Source organism: Stegostoma tigrinum, chromosome 25, assembly GCF_030684315.1.
Source record: "Stegostoma tigrinum isolate sSteTig4 chromosome 25, sSteTig4.hap1, whole genome shotgun sequence".
Lineage (NCBI taxonomy): Eukaryota > Metazoa > Chordata > Chondrichthyes > Orectolobiformes > Stegostomatidae > Stegostoma > Stegostoma tigrinum.
In genome coordinates this window covers 30,370,126-30,393,697 of record NC_081378.1, presented here as the reverse complement: position 1 = coordinate 30,393,697, position 23,572 = coordinate 30,370,126, and the positions used below count along the sequence as shown (strand labels likewise).

Below are 23,572 nucleotides of genomic sequence, written 5' to 3'. Positions count from 1 at the left end.
TTTAAAAAATCACTTGAAAAGGATTTTAAAAGGTGAAGGACTGGACCATTTTGATTAACACCATCAACATCTACTGATTAATCCATTTCAGGGTACAAAACTGCATCAGGTTATCACACTTAAATACATCTGGAAGTATATTTTAATGGAGGAGGTAGAAAAAATACTTTATTACATTCCCAGCTTTCTGCGATCAATGGAAAATTACAGACTTGTGCTAATGAAAATAGTTTCGTGAAAACTCACATTACAATATAACTAGTGTAATTTCATGTAGATTCTGAGCATAATTTCTCAATTTCAACCAAAGTAGCAACTCCACTCCATGAATTTGGCAGAAGGCCAGTATCAATACATCAATCTTAAAGTTCTAAACAAATAGGGCAATTTTGGATTCCTTGTGTTGGGATTTGGATTATAATTCTACAGACTTCAACTTTCGTCAGGACAACACAAAGAACAAAAATGTCTCTGCTTTTGTGAATTAACACATTAGCATGTGGGTTTTATGATTCTTAATAACAACTAACTGGGGGTGGAGCAACCCTTCAATACAGACAAGATGCTACCCAAACAGAATTATTATGCATACTTGTTAATTATTTGAAATAATGGACAAGAGTACAAATTACCATATCGTATCTTGAAATTGCTTACCAACACTTTTAGTTCAGGCTTACTGAAATAATTGGTTTAACAAAACAGCACAGAGATTGCACCTTTGGTGTGGTTATCCAACCAATTTCACTCCAATGTTCCTTACCTATGGTCCTATAATTTTTCCCCTTCGGGTTTTCAAGCAATTTCTTCTTGAAAGTCACATTTGTTTCTGACACCCTTCAGGCCATGCATTCCAGATTGCTACTTGCACATCTGAAAAAATACCTTCTGTTGCATGTGTTTCTTTTACAAATTCCCTTAAATCTGCATCAACTGGTAGCCAGCCTTCTGCCAATAGAACCAGTGGCACGGTAGCTCAGTGGTTAGCATTGCTGCCTCAACGCCAGGGGCCCAGGTTCGATTCCACCCTTGGACAACTGTCTGTGTGGAGTTTGCACAATCTCCCTGTGTCTACATGGGTTTCCTCTGGGTGCTCTGGTTTCCTCCCATAGTCCAAAGATGTGCAGGTTAGGTAGATTGGCCATGTTAAAATTGCCAATAGCGTTCAAGGATATGTAGATTAGGTGGGTTATTTTCAGGGGGGGGGGGGGGGGGGGGGGGGAATGTTCTGAGGGTCGGTGTGGACTTGTTGGGCTGAAGGGCCTGTTTCCCCACTGTAGAGGATCAAAGACCCTAAGACATCCAGTCATTATTGGATGCTTGGCAAGCACGGGGTGAAAGATCATCAGTGGCAGGAATGTGAATTGGAGGTTTAAATCAGATCAGCCATGATCTTAATAAATGGCTGCGTAGTTTCATGTAGCCATGGTAGCACACTCCTGCTCCTTGTTCATAAAAACAAATGTCTATTACCTTCAGCTTAATGCTCAAAAGAAAACAAAATCAGTTGTTAACACCCCACTGTGCAAGATTAAATACTCATATTTAATAGAGCCTGGAAAAACAGGAACACTTCCCAACTTCCCTTCAAACAAAGGGAAAGGCAAGTTCCTCGAATTTTTGGTTATTTTTCTAGTTGTGTGATGCAACTTCAGAAAAATACCAAGAAATGCTATTTGAGCTCTTTCATTTCTGCAGGGTTTCTGCTGCACATATACCAGTTTTAGTTGGTACTGTGTTAAAATAGGTGCGTGTGTGAAACTTAAGGCCCTGCTCTGTGCTAAGAAATCCTCAGTTAAATTGAATTTTGAGTGGTGCTGCATTTGCTTTAAAAGTCCACCCACCAAAAGCCATACTTCGCAGGATAATGTCTGCCCAAAGACTTAAATACAAAGTTGAGCTTTCTGCCGCAAGATGTGGAAGAAGTGGACCACTAGGCCCATCAAATTCACTGACGTTCAGTTAAATCATGGCTGATCTGAAACTCCACATTCCTATCTTGCCTCGTTAACCCTTGATCCCTTTACTATTAAAAAAGTTAGCTCAGCCTTGAATACACTTAACAACACAGCCTTGACAACAGTTTGCAGTGAGAAATTCCACAGATTCACTATCCAGAGAACAAGTTTCTCATGTCTTAAATAGAAAACTCCTTGCTTTGAGATTATAAGCTCTGGTCCTGGACACTGACAATGGAAAACAACTTCTCTGCATCTGTCCTGTCAAGTGCCTAAGAATCTTATTATGTTTTAATAAGATTTCCCTTTATTCTTCTATGAGTAAAATTCTAAATAACTCAACATCTTCTGATAAGGAAATCATCCTTTACCCAGAATCAACTTAGTAAACGCTCTCTCGACTGCCTCCAACACCAGTATGTTTCCTTAACTAAAAGGACCAAAAATACAGACAGTATTCCAGGTGGTCTGGTTAATGTGTTGTTTATTTCTTGCAAGACATCCCTACTTTTGTACTTTATTCCCTTTGAAATAACAGTCAACATTTGCCTTACCAACACAGGCTGAACTTGGATTCACATTGACAACCCAAAAATCCCTCTATGCTGCAGCTTTCCACAGTCTTTCCCAATTTAAGTAATATTCAATTTCCACCCAAAGTATAGAACTTCACATTTTGCCATTGGGACTACAGTATGAGAAGGAATGGTGGTATGTCACGTTGCAGTATCTGAGAGATTATCATTCAGTCATCACCTTCATTTTACTAGAAAGTTATGCTCAAAGTTCCTCTTTGAGAGGTGTAACTTTAAAAATGTGCCACTTGCTGCCAGATTCTCTCCCCAACCAGGAGCACCACACTGGCCTTCCAATTAATCAATTCTTGTCAGGCTAGGCCTCCATTAATTTATAGATACAGCAATTACAATCATTCATTTGTTCCATGCCTTTCACTGGCATCACTGGACATGTGTTTCAGCAGCTACATCTACTTCACTTGTTATGAGCATAAGTACAACTTCCCTGCCAGACAAAGAAATAGTGCAGCTGAGGGAAAAAAAACTGTGACTTTCCTGGGTACAGGATTAACTGTCATAAACCAGGAGCTTTTTGCCTAAGCGTTTTAAAAAAGTAAACAGAACTATATCTATTTTGTATATTCCATGTTCAACAGAAGTTGGATAAAGTTTTTTTGGCTCTTCAAATAAAATAATGTATTGTAACTGCAGATCAATGTATCCCATAAGTAGTAATGAAAATAAAGTACCTTCTTCCCATGTCAAAGGCTTGGTGATTTCACATTTTGGTGGTTCAGGCAAGTGCATTGATGTTTCAGAGTCATAACCTATTCGGTCAGCTTCACGACGAGCCTGTCTTAATATGACACCTCCCTGATCTCTCAATCGTACCGCTGCTCGGTAAAATATTGTGTCCTTTGCATTATATTTCATACAATTATCTACAATAAGGTTAACATCAGCTTCAAACTCATCCAGATTTTTATAACCATGATCTTCTATCCTTTTTCTCATTGTGGAGAAGTCCATGGGGTGTGTTATATGATCTAAATAGTCCGGAACCTGAAAATATTAAAAAAAAACTTTTGTTAATGATGGCCTTGTAATAAAAGCTCCCAAAACAAATACTTACCAATTGCAAAAGACCTTAATTTTCTTTTGTAAAAGTAAAACTGCTTTTGGAAAACAGAGGAAACATGAAGCTCGAAATTTCTGGTTATTTTAAAAGAATTAGAACCAGGAGGACTCCTCAACAGTTTACTACCTTGAATGCAGATAATTCAGATGGGCACTCAAGAACAAAGTTAACACTGTCAACTATGTTAATGCAAATGTTGTGGGAAGTAGATACTACTCTTCCATCACCAGTATGAATGAACAGAGTCAAGGTTTTGATGATGTTTATTTGGGTCAGAGAATTGAGTGAGGGTCCGTTGAGGGAGCAATTCTCACTAACCGACATGCCAAATGAAAACAGTATTTACAGCTGGAGGTACAAACATATAAATAAGGAATGGCAATTAAAACTGCAAATGCTGCGAAGGACTATTCCTTTTCACTGAATATCAGAACATTAATTCGTATCGAGAATTATTTTTCTCTTGCTTTGTGTAGAAAGTGATAAAAATTATACTTACATTTTAATTTGTTGACTGCCTAAGTAATTGATATAATTAAGAATTCAGATTCAACTTGCACCCACAATGGCCACAGTGAAAAACGTGTTGAACCAATGTCCACCCAATGATAATGGCAGGTAGTACAAAAGATTTTCAGGCTTGCACTTGAATTTTGCATGATTGGTATGGTCAGCACTACCTTGTTTGATAACTTGAGAGAGTGCATGAGTACGTGCAGTGAGGCTTGTGGTGGCTGGGATTGAAGAGTGCAAGAGTGGCAAGATTTAAAGATTTATTCATACTGCATGTTTCTATTCATGGGAATGTGACGCAAAATGCGTAACTTGTTTGTGTGTTATTATGATTTATTTTGGAGTTTTTGAACTTTAAACAAGTGATATATGGATTGTGTGCACCTGACAGGATTCAATTGTTAACTTCCAGGTATTTGTGTTTTAAAAACAGTCAAGAGAGATATTTCAAAGGTTCCAGTCAAGATGGGCTTGGTTAAAACCCGAGTCCAAACTGGAAAGGGCATCTGTTTTTGTTTTAAAACCCGAGGTAGAATTACCTTATCAAGGTTTTCGTAAGTCGCTTCAATTTTAAACGGCTGTATCTTGACCAAAAGCAAGCTGCTGAAGCTGTTCAAATACATATGTCTGCTCAGGCTGTATCTTGACGGTATGGAATTTTTGCTTGTATACCTCTGGTATTAACTGGCGTGGACTTAAATTGTCCCTTTTTTCTGTGTTACGTAATGGAAATGTCCATTGTTGCATGGGCCAATTTAACTGCTGCGTTAACCACTCAAAATATATGAAAGCCACGTCCACTGTTTTTCTCAAGTTTAAGCGAAGTAAGTTTTAGTTCAGTTGTGGGAAAGCTCCAGAAAGGGGTCATCAGGATCCCAAAATAGGGAATTAAAGCCACAGAGCAATTCAGTGCTAAAGGAAGGAAATTCCCTCTAGTGTGAAACTGTAAAGGAGTGGTTTAGGGATTAATAGGATTGTATTCCACATGTTTCAAAATTTTTAAACTTGTGTACTAGGTAAATAACTTAGTTTATTCTATTTTATTTCTTTTATAATAAGCTTTTGTTTATTGTTAAACCTGAATCTGTAACACTGCATGTTTGTGTTTCTTTTAAAACTACTTCACTGAAATTTTTTAAAAGGTGATCGATAAAATCAGATTTCAGCCTGGGATTGGAACTGTCGAACAATAACATCAGCAGGGATTGTGAAAGAAATATAGCCAGAATGAAGCTGATAAGGGATCCAAAATTTTCAGAGAACATCCTGGAGATCATCATGAAGGAAATTAGTAAGGGGGTGGCTCTATTTCCTGCTGACGGGAGGAGATGGGTGCTGAGACAAATTTCTTGGCCACAGAGGCTCCGTATAGTAAGATGTATAGCACCCTGAAACACTCCTAAAAAAGTCTGGGAATCTCATTCTCCTATCTGAAAAGTATGTAGCAATTCAGGATAAATGAGAGAAACCACATCAACAGCAATACTGACTGCTTAAATGCAAATAACGTGATTGTGGCTGTAACAAATAATGGGCTTTTCTAATCAAAACAAAGGAGATTCATACCTCTTTCAAACTCACTGGCTGAGCAAATATATGTGCAGTGTCCTTTTCCTGCAGCTGTTCCAAAACTGAGCGTAGCATAACGGTCAAGGGTGTCAGCTGGAGCTCCATAGCAATCTGTTGGATTTTGACCTGCCAACATTTAAACATATTTAAGTCATCTATTGTTATGTCAAATCACAAAAGTTAAAATCAAAAGCATCCTCTAAGGTGAAACAATCCTATAAAACTGATCAGAATAAATACTAAACAATACCTCTTCACGTTTTAGTTTTTCACGTTTACGAATAAGTTCAACCAGTAAACGTGCCCTTTCTAAGTCGTGGCGTAGCCTCTGCCAGTATTTCAGCTGCTCCTTCATACTGTTTTTTTGTTCATCATCAGTTTTCTTCTCCAAAAGGAGGAAAGGAAGAGGGAGACAAAGACATTAAGAATTCAGAGAAAAATTACCTGGCTAAAATTCATATCGTTACAATAGTGGATAGCAGATCCATATGAAAAGTCAAACTATTTTTTGAGGGTTTCCCCTTCTTTCCCAAATATCAAATACTTCTCTGAAACAAAAAGTTACTCAGTCATATTTGATGTTGCCCCAGTAAAGTTCTTACTCTCTGTTCATAGCCTTGGTATGAAAGTCATTTAAATGCAGGAATTACAGATTAAATAGTTAGGATGCACAATTCACCATCACATAAAACACCATCACATCCTACCTTCACCTGCCAAATGTGGTCATTACTAAAAAATTAAAAATGGTATTGGAAAAATACCAATCCTTGTAGCCAGTTCTTCAAGAGCCCTTTCATCAGTATGCTGGAATGTCATTTAATTTCAAGTGGAAAATTGGATACTCTTTCCCCTCTATTATGGTCTGTAAGTATGAATTGCCATGGGAAATACTGACATACTTCTGACAACTATCTTGATCAGCAGTCATTGCTGAGCAAACGTCAGCTACCTTTAATCCTACTGATAAAATGTCTGGAGCTTGCACTTCTGTAAGATATTAAAACCAACCAACAACCTTGTGTGCTCAGACATCCTACAGTGAAAACACATTGACCAATTTCTCAACAGTGCCTCATCGAGATCCCTTGTGCCAACTGTCAGAAACAGTTCTACATTCACTGACTGGCTTCCCATTTCGCTCCAGCTGGTCTTTGGGTTATTTACCACGTCAGTATCTCTTGCTCTGAGCCGTGCCGATTCCCAGCCCAAGCTGGCCTGAGTTTCTATGTACTTTAACCCGTATTCAGGGACCAGAATTGCTGTTTGTCTGAGTCATGCAACCCTCTGCTCCTCTGAGTCCAAACTGGAAAGGGCATCGGTTTTTTTTTCAAACCCAAGGTAGAATTACCTTATCAAGGTTTTCATAAGTCGCTTCAATTTTAAATGGCTGTATCTTGATCAAAAGCAAGCTGCTTAAGCTGTTCAAATACATATATGTCTGCTCAGGCTGTTTCTTGACGGTATGGAATTTTTGCTTGTACACCTCTGGTATTAACTGGCATGAACTTAAATTGTCCCTTTTTTCTGTGTTATGTAATGGAAATGTCCATTGTTGCATGGGCCAATTTAACTGCAGCGTTAACCACTCAAAATGTATGAAAGCCACGTCCACTGTTTTTCTCAAGTTTATGGATTAAATGGGCAAACTTGAATACTTCAACCCATAGGCTGAACACAGTGTTTTTTTCTCACCAGAATTTTTTCTCCCTTCTCTGCTCAAGTTGTCTTATTTGGAATTTCCTTTTCCCTTTCCTTTAATTCCTTCTATTTTTCCCCTTTCCTGTCTCTCTGCACTGGAATTCCTTTTCCTTCCTTTCTTCTTGTAATTCAGATCTTAGCTGTACCTATTTTAATTAATCGGTTTTACTATTCATTATTTCAGACTCTAGATATTTCATCACCTGTTTTGCTGTTTTTCTGATGGAATACAGTCTGTACGTAGTTGGCTACTGCTTTTAATTCTTAAATACACATAATAGCTCTCACTAAAATTTTGTTTCTTGTACAGAGATATTTTGCCTTAAGGCAGAAATTAAAATCGTAGAAGAAAAGACATTTAATTTAACTTCAAAATATAGCATGTCAAAGCAACCAAATCCTTTAAAATCATATTTCAATACTGCCTATTCTGGAACACCAGATATCTTCATAGCTTAACCCTAGGTAGATCTATGCCAGTGAATCAAAACAGAAAAGATCGTTCAACCTCCTAGGTCAGTTACCGTCTCAAATTAGATGTGGTCATAATTATTCCCAAAACAACTTGTTTGGCAAGTTTCAATAGTGGGATGAAATATAAAGCATAATCAATACCTGCTGTGCACTTCTTGGAGTCTGCAGATGGGACTGTAAACGTCGAAGTAGGGGTACACCATTTCTTGATTGTCGCTTGAGTGTCCAATAAACATACAATCTCTGTATGAACTGTTTCTTTCGTGGCACTGACACCTGACACATTATTTTGTTTAGTCTGCAAAGTTTTTAAAATAGTAATGTCAGACATTATAACAATCATTAAGACATCTTAGATTACATCAAATTCTCTCTACCTTCTATTTTAATTATTTTTAGTTATAGCATATTACCTCATGCTTTGCTTTCCAAGTAATACTTCTCTTTTTTACAAATGTTTATGGATTCATTAAAATTAAAAGGGAAATATTAGTCATTTAATGGTCCTTTACACTACAAATCTTTATTTTCACTAGCTAAAATAAGACACACTATGGTTTAATTAACACCTGTTGTGTAAAAGTTCAAGTAGAACCATGAATGGTAATTAGTCTGGAGATGAAATAAGGGACTGATATGTAAAAAGATGCTTTTGAGGATTAGTTGACTTCAAAAATAATTTGAATGTCATTGCACATCTTACATGAAACAGCCTTTTAGAAAAAGGCAAAATCTACAATATGCTTTATTACTATTATCAGGAACAGTCTACAATATTTAACCCTTTCAGGGTCATGCAATTGAAGGAACTGCAATCAAAGTTCAAGAGTTGAAAGAAAAAGTACTCATCGGTAATGCAACACAGATCTGGCTGTTCTACAAAAGCAAATTAAATTTAATAATGCCAACAAAGAAAATCAATTAAAGTTTAAACATTATTATGACACTTTATTTAGTACACAGTAACTTCACTGCTCAAAACCTGACAATCTTCATCAAGTATCATTTTTCTACAGTCAAACCTGCAGAAGACTGAAATTCACATCGGTCCACAAAACAAATCAAATATCCTTGCCATCAACTTCATGCTCTTTAAGCGGCGGAGTCTTAAGCTAAATCAGAAGTGTCCACAATTACAATGCTTTATTCAAGTTAAATTTCCAATCCCTCTAATCTTCTCACTGTCAAAGTCTGCCTGCTTCCACTTGAAAATCAAGTCTTCTCCTTATTAGCTTCTTTGCTGCTGAAACCCCTACTGATGTATTTGTCCCTTCCAGACCTGATTAAGCCAAAGCTCTGCAAATTAGCTTTCCATTCCACACAACATAAAACTGCAATTTGTGAGAAATTCTACTGTCCATAAACTATTCCTCAACACAACTCCCCATAACAAGATTTGGCCAATGCTTCGCATTTTAACACACATGAAGCATCTTGATATATTCCACATTGAAAGCATTATACAAATGCAAGTTATTATTGTATACATATTGTTCTGTTGGAGTTTGTGAAAATATCAATGAGAAGACTAACCCCAAAATATTTAGCCAGTGACCAAAGGAGCCCTTCTTGTTTAATTTTTTTTAAGATGGGCAAATGGCGTCAAAATACACAACAATTGAACTTTTAACTGCTCAATTGAGAAGCAAACAGATTTTGATGATGAAATCAGTAGTGGCTAAAAGGCATATCCAGTGGATATCAAAGATCTTGAAATTAGGTATAAACATTAAATATTTGCAATATTTAAATGTAATACTTGCATAAATCTATTTTTTAACCACCTGAGAATATCCCAAATAACCTAAAGCAAATTAACTACTCAAGGCATACTCATTGTTATAAATATAAGGAATTTGAGTGTTACTGACTTGGAAGGCTGTCATGACAAATAAACAGGACCAAGAGGGTGGAGGCACCAGTTCAATAGGATCATAATGACTGAAGGCAAGTTTAATCTTCCACATATCTACCAAAATACAACTCAATCACTTTACAGTAGCACTGCAAATGGCTAGTCACACACACAAGAAAAATCTTCGTGTGAATCCTACTTTTTGCCGAGGTGGTTTCTCAACCAGGGCATCAATACAGATATTATGATCAGTTCTAATAATCTCTGGTTTGAAGGGAAAAATCTAATCAAAAATTCTTATGCAGTAGTTTTATTAATGTGGAAATTCAAAAAAGGAGTGTATCAGTTTAAGACAGCATGACAATATTCTCATTGGCCAAGTTGACTGATAATTTGCCCGGCCCTTTAGCTGAAGTATTGGCAGCATGAATGCCATCTGCAAAACTGGGTTGCAAATACATAAATGTGTCCAGGTGAAAAAAAATGAGCAAAATTCTTTCTAAAGAAATGCAAATAAATAAAAGCATGAAACAAAAGCAGAATATTTTAGAACCCAAAAGGCAAACAGAAAATGATGATAATTATGATTTAGGATCAATATTTTGTAAGTTTCAGATCAATGTCCTTTTGCTCAACCAGAAACATTAATTCAGTTTCTCTCTCTCCAAAGGTCCTGTTAGAGCCACAGAATTTCCCATATTTACTGTTTTATTAAAACACATGGAAATCCAGGGGAACTTTCTCCTGTGTTGCAGCAAAATAGTGCAACTCTTACCAAACCTTAAAAAAAATTAATTAAACTTTTTATCATCTTATGTATGCTCTTTACACATATTGAACAATAAAAGTTTTGAAATATTATTGCTAATTAAGTATTGTAGGGCAAGAAGACTGCTTCAGTGTTTGCCATTCAACTAATTTTGTTGCCCATTACAAATACCCATCTATTTATTTCATTGAGATAAATACAGTAGGCCACTCAGCGCTCAATTCTATTAAAGTTAAATGAACAAAACATCCTCAGTAAAGCTTTTCTTTCATGAGCATAAAAGATGGTCACAAATTTTTTTTTAGAAAGTAACAAACTGGACTTAAAAGAGAAAATAAGTTGTTGAATGTTATTTCTTGTTGACAGTGTCATGACCCTGATGAGATGAGGAAAACGACACATCTGTATTGTCCGGCAGACGTAACAGGTGTCTCAACACTATTTGACAGAGATTAGAAAGAGTTCTTCCCAGAGCACAAACTAGCATCTATCATTCAAGCAATACCTAAAACAGATCATTTATTCTTTATTCCATTGCTGTCTATGGAATCTTGTGTACAGCTGTCCGTTCTTATATTAGAACACTGACAACAATTTAGCTGACAGTAAAGTACTTTGGAACGTTCTCAGATTGTGATTCAGGCTTTAAACACAAAATCAATTTTATATAAAAAATTAAAGGAGGGAAAGAAAAGGAGAAGTCCTGTTAGTCACTTACTAAAGCAGAAGAAGCATGAAAAAAAAAGTAAGGATCAGCAGATATGAGGGATGGAATGTCCCGGGGCCCCACTTATGTAGAAGACAACATTTATCCCTGTTTCTATGTATGTATTAGCTACAGGAACTTCTGACCAAATTTGAGAAGAATAAGAAAATCGCACATAGGTAGCTGATAGAATCCACAACATTCTAGATAAATGCACAACCCTTCCTCGAGGCTTTTCTTTGCCTGGTTAATATTACAATGCTGAAAGATTTTTTTTTTAAAATTAGAAGCATGTTCCATTTCACCAAGGCAGCTTCAAGCCAATCTTGATCAACAACCTTGATAGCAGTGAGAAATTGTATTACAGTGGTTGAATCAACTCATACTATTACAAAAAATAATTAGTATGAAATAAAGCAACACAACATGCTAAACAAACATGGAAGGCTGTTAAAACTCAGCAAGTCAGGGAATGTGCGGAGATAGAAATATGAGCTGACATTGAGTCCAGTGTGGCTTTTCTGAAGTCTCTAGCATTGTGTGTTTGTTTCAGATTTCCAGCATCTGCAGTATTTTGCTTTTATACTACACGTTCAAATGAATTTGCCCCAACTCCCAACATTAACACATTGTCTAAACAATTCCAGGGCCTGTTGGCTTTTTGAGACTTACTACTGAGAAGCAAACAGGCTAAATGTAGAAAAAAAAAAGTTTCAAACATTCACCTTTAGGAGCAGAGACAACCGACAGCAATCAGGATAAACGGTCAGTCAGAAGGGGCGCATTGCACCTACATTTATTGACCCGCTCAATTTTATATTATTAACAGAATGAAAATTAAGTCATTGAACCATACCTTATACACATTAAACACAACATATGTACAGAAAGACTGCTGCGGAAGTATATTTAAAATGTGCAGTCAAAAGGTGCAGTCAAAAACAAAAGTTACAAATGGGTTTCAAGAGAAATAGATGGGAACTGGAGATATTTGTTATTGGGCCAAGTAACATTTAATGCCTCAGGCATAGAGGGAGCATAGGAGTTGAGAAGTCATGTTGCGGTTGTACAAGACATTAGTTATAGGCCACTTTTGGAATATCATGTGCAATTCTGGTCTCCCTGTTTTGGAAGAATGTTGTGAAACTTGAAAGAGTTCAGAAAAGACTGAAGGCTGCTGCCAGGGTTGGAGCTATAGGGAAGAGGCTGAACAGACTGGGGTTATTGTTCCTAAGTGTTGGAGGCCAAGGGGTGACCTTATAGTAGGTTTATAAAATCATGAAGGGCACAGGAAGGATAAATAGGCATCTTTTCCTGGTTGGGTAACCAAAACTAGAGGCCATAAGTTTTAAGGTGAGAGAGGAAAGAATTAAAGGGCAACTTTTCACACAGAGGGTGGTGCGTATGTGGAATGAGCTGCTAGAGTGTGTGGTGCAGGCTGGTACAATTACAACATTTAAAAGGCATCTGGACGGGTACATGAATAGAAAGGACTTAAAAGGGATATGTCCCAAATGCTGACAAACGGGACTAGATATCTGATCAGCATGGATGAGTTGGACTGAAGGGTCTGTTTCCATGCTATACATCTCTATGATTCTATGACATTCAAACTGTCCTAAATAGAGGAGAGAAATTCCTTGGGGTGGAGATTCTTAGGCTATTACGGCAAAACAAAGCACAAAATAGTAACGAAAGCACAGCTGGATTTCTGTATCTCCAAAAAAAGGTGCTACAACTTGTCAGAATTGTACAGCAACTTACATTTTACACAATACTTAAAATTTAAACAAGAGGCTTCAGACGTGCATGTTAAATTTAAAAAAGGTACCAAATCAAAGAAGATATTAACAAGGTGACCAAAGGCTAAACAAAAAGGATGAAGATTAACACAGAACATGAAATGAGCTGAAAGATTGAGAAGTGGAGGGACTTCTAAAATGTTAGATCTAAGCAGATGAAGACATGGTGAGACATGGAGAGAATGTTGCACTGGAGATGGCTACAGAAATGGGAACGGGTAGAGGGGTCCTGAAGGTATCTTCTTTGATCTCATGCTCACCGTTGTTTAGCTATGCTTATATGACATCCAATTCTGAATAATCTGTAATGTTAGAAGTGAAAAGTAAAAAGTTGCTTGCTATTTTCATTGCCCTCTTTCCCTTGTTAAACCAGCCAACTCCTTTTCTCACTCACCAACGAAATTGCAGCAGTGACTGTGCTACACAGCAAAAACATGAGCTTGCTTCAGTTACATTGCAGGAATAACAGATACAGCTTGATTTTGATCAAAACTTCATCCATCATCACATTTTGACTGATCTGCATGGATTTCTGCTGCACCAAAGCTTCAGTTTTAAAATTCTTAATGAATTCAATCTCTTAAAGGCATCAGCCTCTGCAAATCTGTAAACTCCTCCAATCATGCAAGTTTCTTTACACTTTGCATTCCTCCCAACTCCGACCTCTTCAGCATTTCTACTACTACATCACATACTGGCAGACATGCTATCAACCACAGTGACTGCAAAATTTGAGATGCTGTCTACCAGTAGATCCATCTTTAGAACACATCTTTAAAGAAGCTTTTGGTCACCTGTCTTAATGTCTTTCCTCAATTTAGTATCAAATTTTATCTGACTACATTCTTGTTAAGCACCTTGGGACATTTAATATAATTGCTTACATGTTCAAGTATTATAATTGGAAACTTATCTGAAAGGAGAAAGTTTAGAGGAGTGTGTCATTTAACCAAGTGTTAAGTTTAGCTAAAGTTTACTTGGATATTTTTAAAAAATGTCAATTTGTTGACAGCACAAAGTTTCATGAGCGGGTTTGTTCAGTAAAGATATCACAGATTGTTCTAAAGTGTAAACAAGGATGGTAAAACTTCAAATTGATTCAAGAATGTTTCTCGCAGGTCAAACAGCACAGATACACTACTGTCAGCTAGAACATAATATTTCAGAGCAAAGTTGCCATTAATTTAGATTCTTAAATCACACATTCAGAGGGGAGTTTACTTGCAGCTGCCAAGTGAAATATATATAAAGTCAAGGCTATTGGTATTGTGGTCGAGGACAGCAAGACTACAGAGGAACTTTATTATTTTTCTAGAAATGATTAGTGAATTGCCAAGTGTATTGGGTAGAGGGTGATTGCTTTTGAAATAATATTACAGAATTAGTTAATCAGCAGACCAAGAGTTGAATGTGATTTCAGGTTCCCAACTACTTTGTCTTGATGGTGGATAACAGAAAAAAATAAAAGACATAGAAACAAATCAGACAGGTTTATGAAGTCACTCACCTATCAGGCTGAATGCATGGGACAGATACAATGGGCACTGCAGTACATTTTTCAACTAAGAGTTTCCTAGCCTTCTTGGTCTTCTGTCTTGCCTTACATTTTGCCTTAGTTGCCTTGTTAGGTGAACTTTTTCTACATATGCCATTTTTCACTTCAGCTGGCTCATAAATGTTTAATGGCCTTCTCACACACCCAGGAGGAGTGTGCACAGCACAGAAAGCAGTCTTTTTCACATTGAATGTTGTTGTTCCATTGGATGCAGTTTCTTTAACAGGCTCCATTTTCATGTATAGACCTGCTTGTTGAGCGCAAGTTACGTGGAATGCTGTATAGCAATTTGCCTTATGGCACTGGATGCAAGCACCCAGCCCTTTCTGTTTGCAGAGGTAGCATGTCAATTTCCACCTGGCTGCTGGAATGTTCTTGACGCCATCAATAGGCTCTATGAATACAGTGTTAGCAAATCCGACTTCAGGAACCCACAGTGCACATACAACGTGTCCCCACTGACCATCATCTGTCTTCTTGAAAGCACCCCCCTTATTTGGGCACAAGATACAATCAACAGATCGGGAGGGAGATTGCAAACAACGACGGCACAACCACTGTCCTTCAGGTATATAAGGAACCCCATAGCATTCCTGATGCACTGCTAAGTTACACATGTCACAAAATAATATTACATTACTGTTTTGACATTCTCCATCCATGCAAATACAGCAAACAGCATCTTCATCAATTAATGACTGAGGATCACCTTGATTAGAATTTTCAAAGTAAGATTCCTTCTCCAGTTTATCCATTAGGAACTCAAATACATTCTGTGAAACTGCACTCAAGCCATCACTTTTGCGCCTTTCGTTAATCATTTCCAACCACGCATAATCTTCCTCATCCATATCATACTCAACTTCATTATTGAGCTCCTCTGGGGATTTTTCGATGAGCCTGTAATAAGATGAAGGCCGACGAGGAGCTGAAGGTGGTTCGTAATCTACTATTCTAAATCTAGGTTCCGGCAATGCATTCACCTGTGTTGGAGGTCCATGTTTACTCTGAATAGTGGCTTCCTTCTTTTTCACTTTATTGGACTTGTACCTTTTGGTTTTTATGAAAACAGGTGGGCGTTCACTATTTTCCTTGTTGCTATTACATTCAACAATTTCTTGGGCAGTTAAGTCATCTTCAGAAATTATTTCCAAAGGATCATAAATACTGATTCTGTGCAGCCGACCATCAATTTCCATTTCAACCATTCGCTGTGCTTGAGCATATGTCAGCATTTCACGACTAGGTGAATGTTTCAAACTGCAAGGTGAAGCTGGACGCCTTGCTGACCCTCGGTGGCACCTTCCCTTCCTTCTCATAGTTAACAATGAAGTCTGCTGAAGAAAAACAATCAGAGTCACAAACAACTATAGCCATGGTCAAAATTACAAAACATTATAAAGTTAACCAGAAGTCAGAATGAATCAATTCTAAGAACACCTTTCCATAACTGCCCTCATTTCATATTTTTTCTCAACCACACCCCCCCACCCCCAATCTCATGGTATAATAAGCCTGTGATTAGGTTACTTACAACCATTCTCTATTCTATAGTTAACAATTCCAAATTGATGACAGACCTTTTATTCCTAAATTTCTTTCCGAAATTTTTTCATGATTTTGAAAACCTGGATTGCCAATAGGCTTCCATCTAGCCTTTCCTGGTCCTATGAATATAATGCCAGTATTTTATTCTTACAATAGTTGCAATCTCAATTAGGATTGTAGCAACAAAAGCTACACAGTTCTAATGCTATATGAACAGGTACCCAAACTTTTGCAGCAATTCTATCTCGCCTCACCAATGGTTTATAGGTTTGTGATGCACAGGGATGCCAACAGGGCAGACTCAATTTCTGCACCAGAAGTTACCATGACTGACCCTCTTTAAACCTCTCCTTTGAAGTGGTGGCAGACTTATGGTCCAGTAAGGCTGTGGTGACTTTACCTTTTAAATGCCTAAATAATGGATTTAGCTACCTGTAAATTCTGATGTTCAAAAAATTCATATATATTCAGTAAGTTTTTTAAATTTCAAAGCAGATAATACAACATTGCTTTTTAAGTTGTGTCATACTTATTTTAAAATTCAATTCCTGTAGTAATTTATACTATGGCAAAAATATGTAATAAAGATATTCAGTATTTCTTCAAAATTTGTAACTGATCAACCAAACAAATGCAGAGTTTGAGTGAAGATTGTATGATCTGTACATTGATAACGGAAGATGGTAATTTACAGTGTAACTTCCTAAATTGGAGAGTTCCTTACCAATTTTGATCACCACTACCTTTTCTGAAAGGGTTAACTCGTGCTAGAAAGGGTTAACTCATGCAATAGTCTGTACTAACTTGGCTGGTCTTACCAACCAATATGCATGTATTTCCCAGTCAGGATCACCGGATAGTGTACGAGAGAGAAAGCCTCATTATTTCCCCCTTCCTAGGCATAGGTATAGGCATTGCAGCTTGCTAAATTACTGTCCAAACTGAGACAAACTGACTTAGAGCCAGAATTAAAATTGGAAGTCTCTGATTAGTATATAGTTTGGATGAACCACTGGCTATTTTTATCTAAATGACATTACGCTATATATATTTATGGGAATTACTGTATCAGAACGGACGTTCAGTTGTAATCTCAACAGATTAGACAAGCAGAATTGAGACATTTTAATACATATTTTAGTGTTTCTAATTTGAACCAGTAGCATGTGGGTTTTGGTCTGTGTGTATGACAGACTTTAATCGTTAACTTATCAGTATTTTTGAAATCTTGATTTTTTAAAACAAAATCAAAGACAGAAACTTCCTATAGTGACGACTTTAACAAGCAAATAGACTAAACATTGAGAATCATTAGCTTGCTTTCAGTTTAGAAGTATCAGGAACATCTTCATTTGTTTAAGGGAAAAACCCAGTGTGGAACCCTTTGTTTTTCAGTTCGCAAAGGTTCTGGAGGAAGTCAGATATGTGAAACACTTTCTCCTGGAGAAAGGAGATAGTTTAGAACTGTTAACAAATAGATTACCTTAGTGTATGAATTTAAGTTTGAAAGTTCCAGATCATGTGTTTGGTTAGAACTCTGAAAGGATTATTTTAAGCTGAGATGGTCTAAGCTCAGTTGTGAGACTAGTCAAGGAAGAAGCCTCCAAACTCCCAAGACTGAAAATTGAAAGGAGCAGTTAAGTTAAACTTTCAGATGTGAAAGACAAGTGAACCCCCTCTGGTATTTGAATAACGCAATGTGATGGTACTAAATAGATGGGATTGCATATTTACAAGTTTCAAAATCATTCAAATTGCACCATATGTAACTAGCTTAATATATCTTATCTTTTCTATTGTGTAATAAACATTTATTGTTAAAACCAAACTGGAGGGATTGCCTCCTTGTCTTTCAGTGAAAGGTCACTTTGCATGACGGAATACACCATTTTATGATCATGTGACATCCCCCATTCAATAACCAAGCTCCAAAAAAATACACAAATATACTTATAACTCAAGAGGATAAGCAAACCACCTACTTAACATGTTCACCAAGTGCTTTTCTATACATCAGCTAAGATCCATGGTGAACTGCCTATTTCGAGGAAACAGAAAGTTCACACTAATTAATAAAGATGGCCCAAATCAATTCAAAGCAAAGTATACTGTAACTTTGCAATCAAGAGATTTTTGTGCATGGGAATCAAATAGTTTAAGACAATTTGGGAAGGTCACATGTTCAGTAAGCTAATTTTTGATTACTTTAAAATATCTTTAGTTTGGAGCTAAAATTGGATCTAGGAAGGTGATGACAGACCAACTTTTTCAGGCTGAGATAGAAGCTGCTGACTCCACTCAGATTTTTCTCGACTGAAATAATGAGAGCAGCTTTTGTGCTCCCGAGATGCTCCTTGGCCTGCTATGTTCATCCAGCTTCATACTTTGTTATCTTGGATTCTCCAGCATCTGCAGTTCCCATTATCTCACAGCAGTTTTACTGCCCATTTCTATTGTAATTGAACATTACTAGAAAACACAAGCTGTAAGCAACCAGATCTATAATGCATTTAGCAACACCAAGACAGAGTACACTTCACAACTGTTCCCGCAGCATCCAGTTTATCCTCTCCACCACCTCTCTCTGTGCTTCCATAAGTGTGTTGCAAAACTCATGAATGCTTTCCAGACATTAATCTCAACTTCACAAATGAGAAAACCGAAACTAACATCAATGTTTCGCCCACTATCATCTTTGCATCCTTGTCACCAATTCAAACATCGACCTGTCTCAGTCGGAATTCAAGCCGCTTCCAACTTCAACATCCTGGTAAATATTCCAATTTCATTCCAGTCCAAAACAACTGCTTGTTTCTACCTCTCGCATTATATTCATCTTTTTTTAAAAAACGTACTGCAGCATGAAACCCTCTTTATGCTAATCACATAAGCAAAGTGCAAATGAAACTGATTGCGAATACTGGAACTTTAGATTGGCTGATGTTGTGGCGAGGGAGTCAACCAGTAGAACACTGGAACATTCAGGGCTACAGAGAGCAAAAAAAAATGCACTGATGATTCAAACTAATACTGAAACTTCACAGGTTTTTTTTTGAAGGAGTCTACAATATTATTGCGTCTGAAAAAAAAGCTCTGAAGAACATATTCAGTCAAGCAACTAATTGGACATAAAATACTTGAAAATAAATATTACTAGACACAACCTGGTTGTTTCATTTGGCCTCATTAAAAAGCAAAATCTCACAGCCACACAAGATACATACTTACGAAAATAAAGCAGCAGATTGAATGTTTAGCCTTTGAACAAAACGGAATAGTAATTAATTGTCACACATTTTTAAAAAAAGTATAGTGAAAAGTGGTTAAGTTGCCATTGTCTGGCACCTATATTAATAACAGAAATAATACATTAAAAAATTAAGACAAAGTCCACCATTGTTCAATTCACAACTCATGGACCAGTGAGACAGCCCGAAACGGGACACTGGCAGCAGCAACGGCATGGCTGGGAAGCCCTGAGTGGGACTGCAACAGTAGAAAGGAAAGTCAGACTCAAATTTTTTTTGTCTTATTCTAAGTTAATGTGAATGGTGCCATGCAAGTACAGTGAAGGTGCACACATTTCACTGTTTTTTAACATTGATTTATTTTGAATTATTTATTGTTGCATGCATTCAATCAACTGGCAGAGACTGGGGAGACATTTTTAACGTTCATGTTTGGGTTACAATTGGATGGCACTGATGACCTACCCTTGAAGAGGATTTCGAACATCTAACGTTAGAAACTGCATGAAATTTGGATTTTGTGTCAGAAAACTGACCAGCAATGAAAGATATAAGAGTGACTGCTACAGTATATTGCCTTTAGTTTAGCACTGTTCTACTGCATTGAAGCTATGTATGCAAGTACTTCTATTAGGGTGAATACAATCCATCTGATATATTAGGCAAGAATTCTTTCACAGTTGACTGCAACTTCTTTTAAATACATTTGTTGGAATGATCTAACTTTGAAGATTTCCTTTGCAGATATCTTCTCTTACCACAAAAGATTTTCTAAACTGACTTGGAAAAACAAATGAAACACATGGAATAAGCTTCTTTGGTAGCAATGGAACTCTGAATAAAACCATTAAAATGCTACAAAGAAAATTTATAATGACATCACAACACTGAATTGAGTTTATGTTCATGCTATTACCTAACACAAAGGGTTAGTGCCAAGGACATGTGTAGCTCAAGCTATAACTCCAAAGGTATGCAGTCTAGGTGGACTGGCCATGCTAAATGCCCAGTGTTCAGGGATGTGTAAATTAGGTGGTTTTACAGGGAAAGGGTAGGGGGATAGGTCTAGGTGGGATGCTCTGAGTGTCGGTGTGGACTTGAGACTTAGGGCCAATTTCCACACTGTAGGGATTTTATGAATGCTGAGTAATCACTAAAATGTGAACCTTAAAATCTAAAACAATGGAGCCAAACGAAGGAACATAACAACATTTCATTAAACTTTCAGAAATCAGCAAAGAACATCTATGCATCAGTATAAGGAATAAAACTAGCGTTCATCCAACAAAATTAGACTCAAAATAAATCTCTAAAATGCCATGCCCTTTTCTACACCAAATACCGATTATGTAAGCTTGCCTTCCAAAACGTCGCACTAACAGTCGACATGATTGTTGCAAAATCTGCAGTTAATGAGACTGCTGTGTTGCAAATTAAAACTTCGCTTGAGCAGCTTTCAAGAGAAACTATCATAGAATTGCCAACATCGTGAAAGATTTCACGAAAGATCATCCACAACAGTGAAACTGTTATTCTCCACAATCGGAGAACGATTTATTCTTTTTTAAAAAGTTCAAGGTGGCAGTTAACTTGGGGAGATTCTTGGAAAGGGCGGAATGTTCCCAGCACAGGAATGCAAATAGGTTGGGGGAGGAGGGAAAGAGAATGGACGCGTAAGCGCGAAGATGGGAAAGAAATGAGCGTATCTAACAAGAACAGTGCAAAAGGCCGCTAAACAATAATGGGAGGGGTCAACGAACATTTGGGGTCGACCGAAGTTTTGGTGGACGAACGCGAGATGCGACATAGGTTGTGTACAGACAGAACTTTAAAGTTGAGGGAGAGAAAAGTGAAAGAAAGAAGGCCTGAAGACTGTCACTCACTGGGGCATTTCGGGGCTCTCTCCTTGTGCACAAACCCGGAAGTCGCTCCGGTCCGGACGGGGGTGACGTCAGCGCGTCGGCCCCCGGGCCATTTGAATGGAGCGGCGGCAGCGCCCGGCGCCGGTGGGAGGCAATTGCCACCGCCAACACCCCTCCTCCACAACACACAAATAACTAGCCCCCGGACCCTAGATATACCAACATATCTCAGCTCCTCCCACTTACAACTACGCGCCATCATTCATCTATCCCGCCCGCCTTCTGCGGCACCGACTTTAAATTCACGGAACCGAAGGGCGGAGGAGGGAGGAGAGCTCCAACAAACTCAAATCCCATACACAGTCAGAGAGAGAGAAAAAATAAAATGGCGTCCGACAAAACAAGGAGCAAGAAAGGTACTGGCGGCTTCCCCGCCCCTCGTCCACCTCCCCCCTAATCCCACTCATGTTAACAACTCACTATCCGCCGGCGTTTAAAGGGCAAAACTTACCGCCTATTGCCTCTTTTTTTTGAAAAAGAATTATTATTTCGCCCACCCCCCACCGCTACTCCGCTTCTCTCCCGTTTGGGGTTGTGTTGTGCGTATGTGTACGGCCGTGTTTGTCAGCGGACTGGACTGACGCGCCCTCTCCGTGCAGGCCCCGGCTCCGCTTTCCTCGAGGCCGTTCATCAAACGGACGGACCGTCCACGCTCTCCAGTCGCTGCTCCTGGGCGAATGAAAACACGGTGCCCTCGAGGCCCGCGCGCAGCCGCCTCCTCCTGCTCGCGTTCCACCGCCAACTGTCACCGAACGTGCGAACATTCGACAGGTCCCGTCCCCTCCCCCCACCAACCCCAACGATGGTTTTTTTTCTCTCTCTCTTCCTCCTCCCTTCCCCCACTCTTGTCGCCCTCGCTTCTCAGCTCTTTCCGCTTCTGCAACAACAATGCACCGTTTCGCTGATGCACAACGTCACAGCTTGGGGGCGGGGCTGAACTGTTCTCGCCGGCCGGCTGCCGTGCTGCTTGTCAAAACGCTTCACCGGCGTCTCTGCCAATCAGCGTGCGGAGCGGACGGGACTAGCGTCTTGCCGCCCCACCCCCCTCCGCGAGTGGTCCGCACGGTTAACCTTGTGTTTCAGGGGGGAAACCCCGTGGCTTGGTGGAGTCCGAGGAGGGGGGAGGATGGGTCAAAGACAGAGAATCTCCGCTTTCTGAAAGTGGCCATCCTCTTGGGAGGATGAGGCCCGGTAGCAGTGTAATGTGCGGGCCTCTGTGAACTTGAAACACAGGTTTTGTTAAAATTCAGCGGGTCGGTCAGCTCTGTTTTGTGATGCAGACTGATGACAACAGTGTGAGTTCAGTTCCCTGGATAGTTTTTCTCGTCAACCTGTTCAGAGATGTTATTGACATATCTCTGCAGCAGGTGGAATTTGAATCTGGGTCTCCTGACTTGTAACACCAATACAGCACACCAGCCCGCCTGGAAGGATTCTCCTTCTCAACCTCTTCCCCCTCGCCTGATGTGTGGGTGACTGCACTCGTCCCTCTCTAATGAAAGAGCCGCACTACGGGTCTGGTAGGACTACGGCGAGGTTACTCCCTTTTATGAAATAGATCTGTATTTTTATGTTAAATTGTAGCCTTTATAACCCACTGACTTTAGATTCCAAGGGAGGGGACGCTGCACCCACCAACAGCACTATCAGGTTGAAGCTTTTGGGAGCATGGCTCAGTATGTGAATCAAGAGTCGGGGGGGGGGGGGGGGGTGAAATTAATGCTGAGTTGAGGGAAAGAAAATCATGATCAGCAAAATCCTTCCCATCTTTATCGTTCCCACCTTAAGAAACATAGTTCTGGAGAAACGCATCAGGTCTGGCAGCATCTGTGGAGAAAGAAGCAGCTAATGTTGGAGTCTAGTATGAATCTTCAAAAGAGTTTATTTGATTTGGGATAGCTGTCAATTGGGTAAAGAGGTCTGAAGGTAAACTGACAGTGCAAAAATATCTTGCAACTACATTCTATTGAAAACAAGAACTCAACAAGCAAGACCCATCTGTGCCTTCAACAGGAAATTATTGGATAAAGCAGAGATTTCTAATGTAAAGAACAACAATTATTTCAGTAATGTATGTCTTTTTGTTTTGTGTGGAGAGCAAATATGATAATTAGGGGTGTTTTGGAAATGAGCTGGTTTGTGGAAAAATAGAGTAAACTAGCTAGAAATATAAAGCATGTTGTAAAAGCTTTTACAAATCTATAACATGATGTGGAGGTGCTCTTGGACTGGGTAGGCAAAGTCAGAAGTCACATAATACCAAGTTATAGTCCCAGAGATAGTAGGAACTGCAGAT

At 38.6% G+C, this 23,572-nt stretch overlaps 2 protein-coding genes across 5 annotated transcripts in view; one reads left to right on the top strand and one right to left on the bottom strand.

Moving 5' to 3' along the window:
* The window catches only part of brd1a (bromodomain containing 1a), a 32,549-nt gene extending 10,415 nt beyond the window's left edge, over positions 1 to 22,134 (bottom strand). Inside the window, exons 1-6 of one of the 2 annotated variants that reach the window (XM_059654620.1) lie at positions 21,728 to 22,134; positions 14,511 to 15,895; positions 8,013 to 8,169; positions 5,947 to 6,078; positions 5,694 to 5,822; positions 3,226 to 3,538 (exon numbers count right to left, since the gene is read on the bottom strand). In XM_059654620.1, the coding sequence (XP_059510603.1) occupies positions 3,226 to 3,538; positions 5,694 to 5,822; positions 5,947 to 6,078; positions 8,013 to 8,169; positions 14,511 to 15,877 (2,098 nt within the window). In that variant the 5' untranslated portion in view covers positions 15,878 to 15,895; positions 21,728 to 22,134. The remainder of the gene's footprint in view (positions 1 to 3,225; positions 3,539 to 5,693; positions 5,823 to 5,946; positions 6,079 to 8,012; positions 8,170 to 14,510; positions 15,896 to 21,727) is intronic. The other variant, XM_048554412.2, reaches the window with a different exon arrangement.
* creld2 (cysteine-rich with EGF-like domains 2) overlaps positions 21,425 to 23,572 on the top strand; it is a 62,388-nt gene continuing 60,240 nt past the window's right edge. Inside the window, exons 1-2 of one of the 3 annotated variants that reach the window (XM_059654622.1) lie at positions 21,425 to 21,632; positions 22,641 to 22,796. The gene's annotated coding sequence lies outside the window, so the exon portion shown is untranslated. Of the gene's footprint in view, positions 21,633 to 22,331; positions 22,797 to 23,572 lie in introns of those variants that run through there. The other 2 variants (XM_059654623.1, XM_048554414.2) reach the window with 2 other exon arrangements.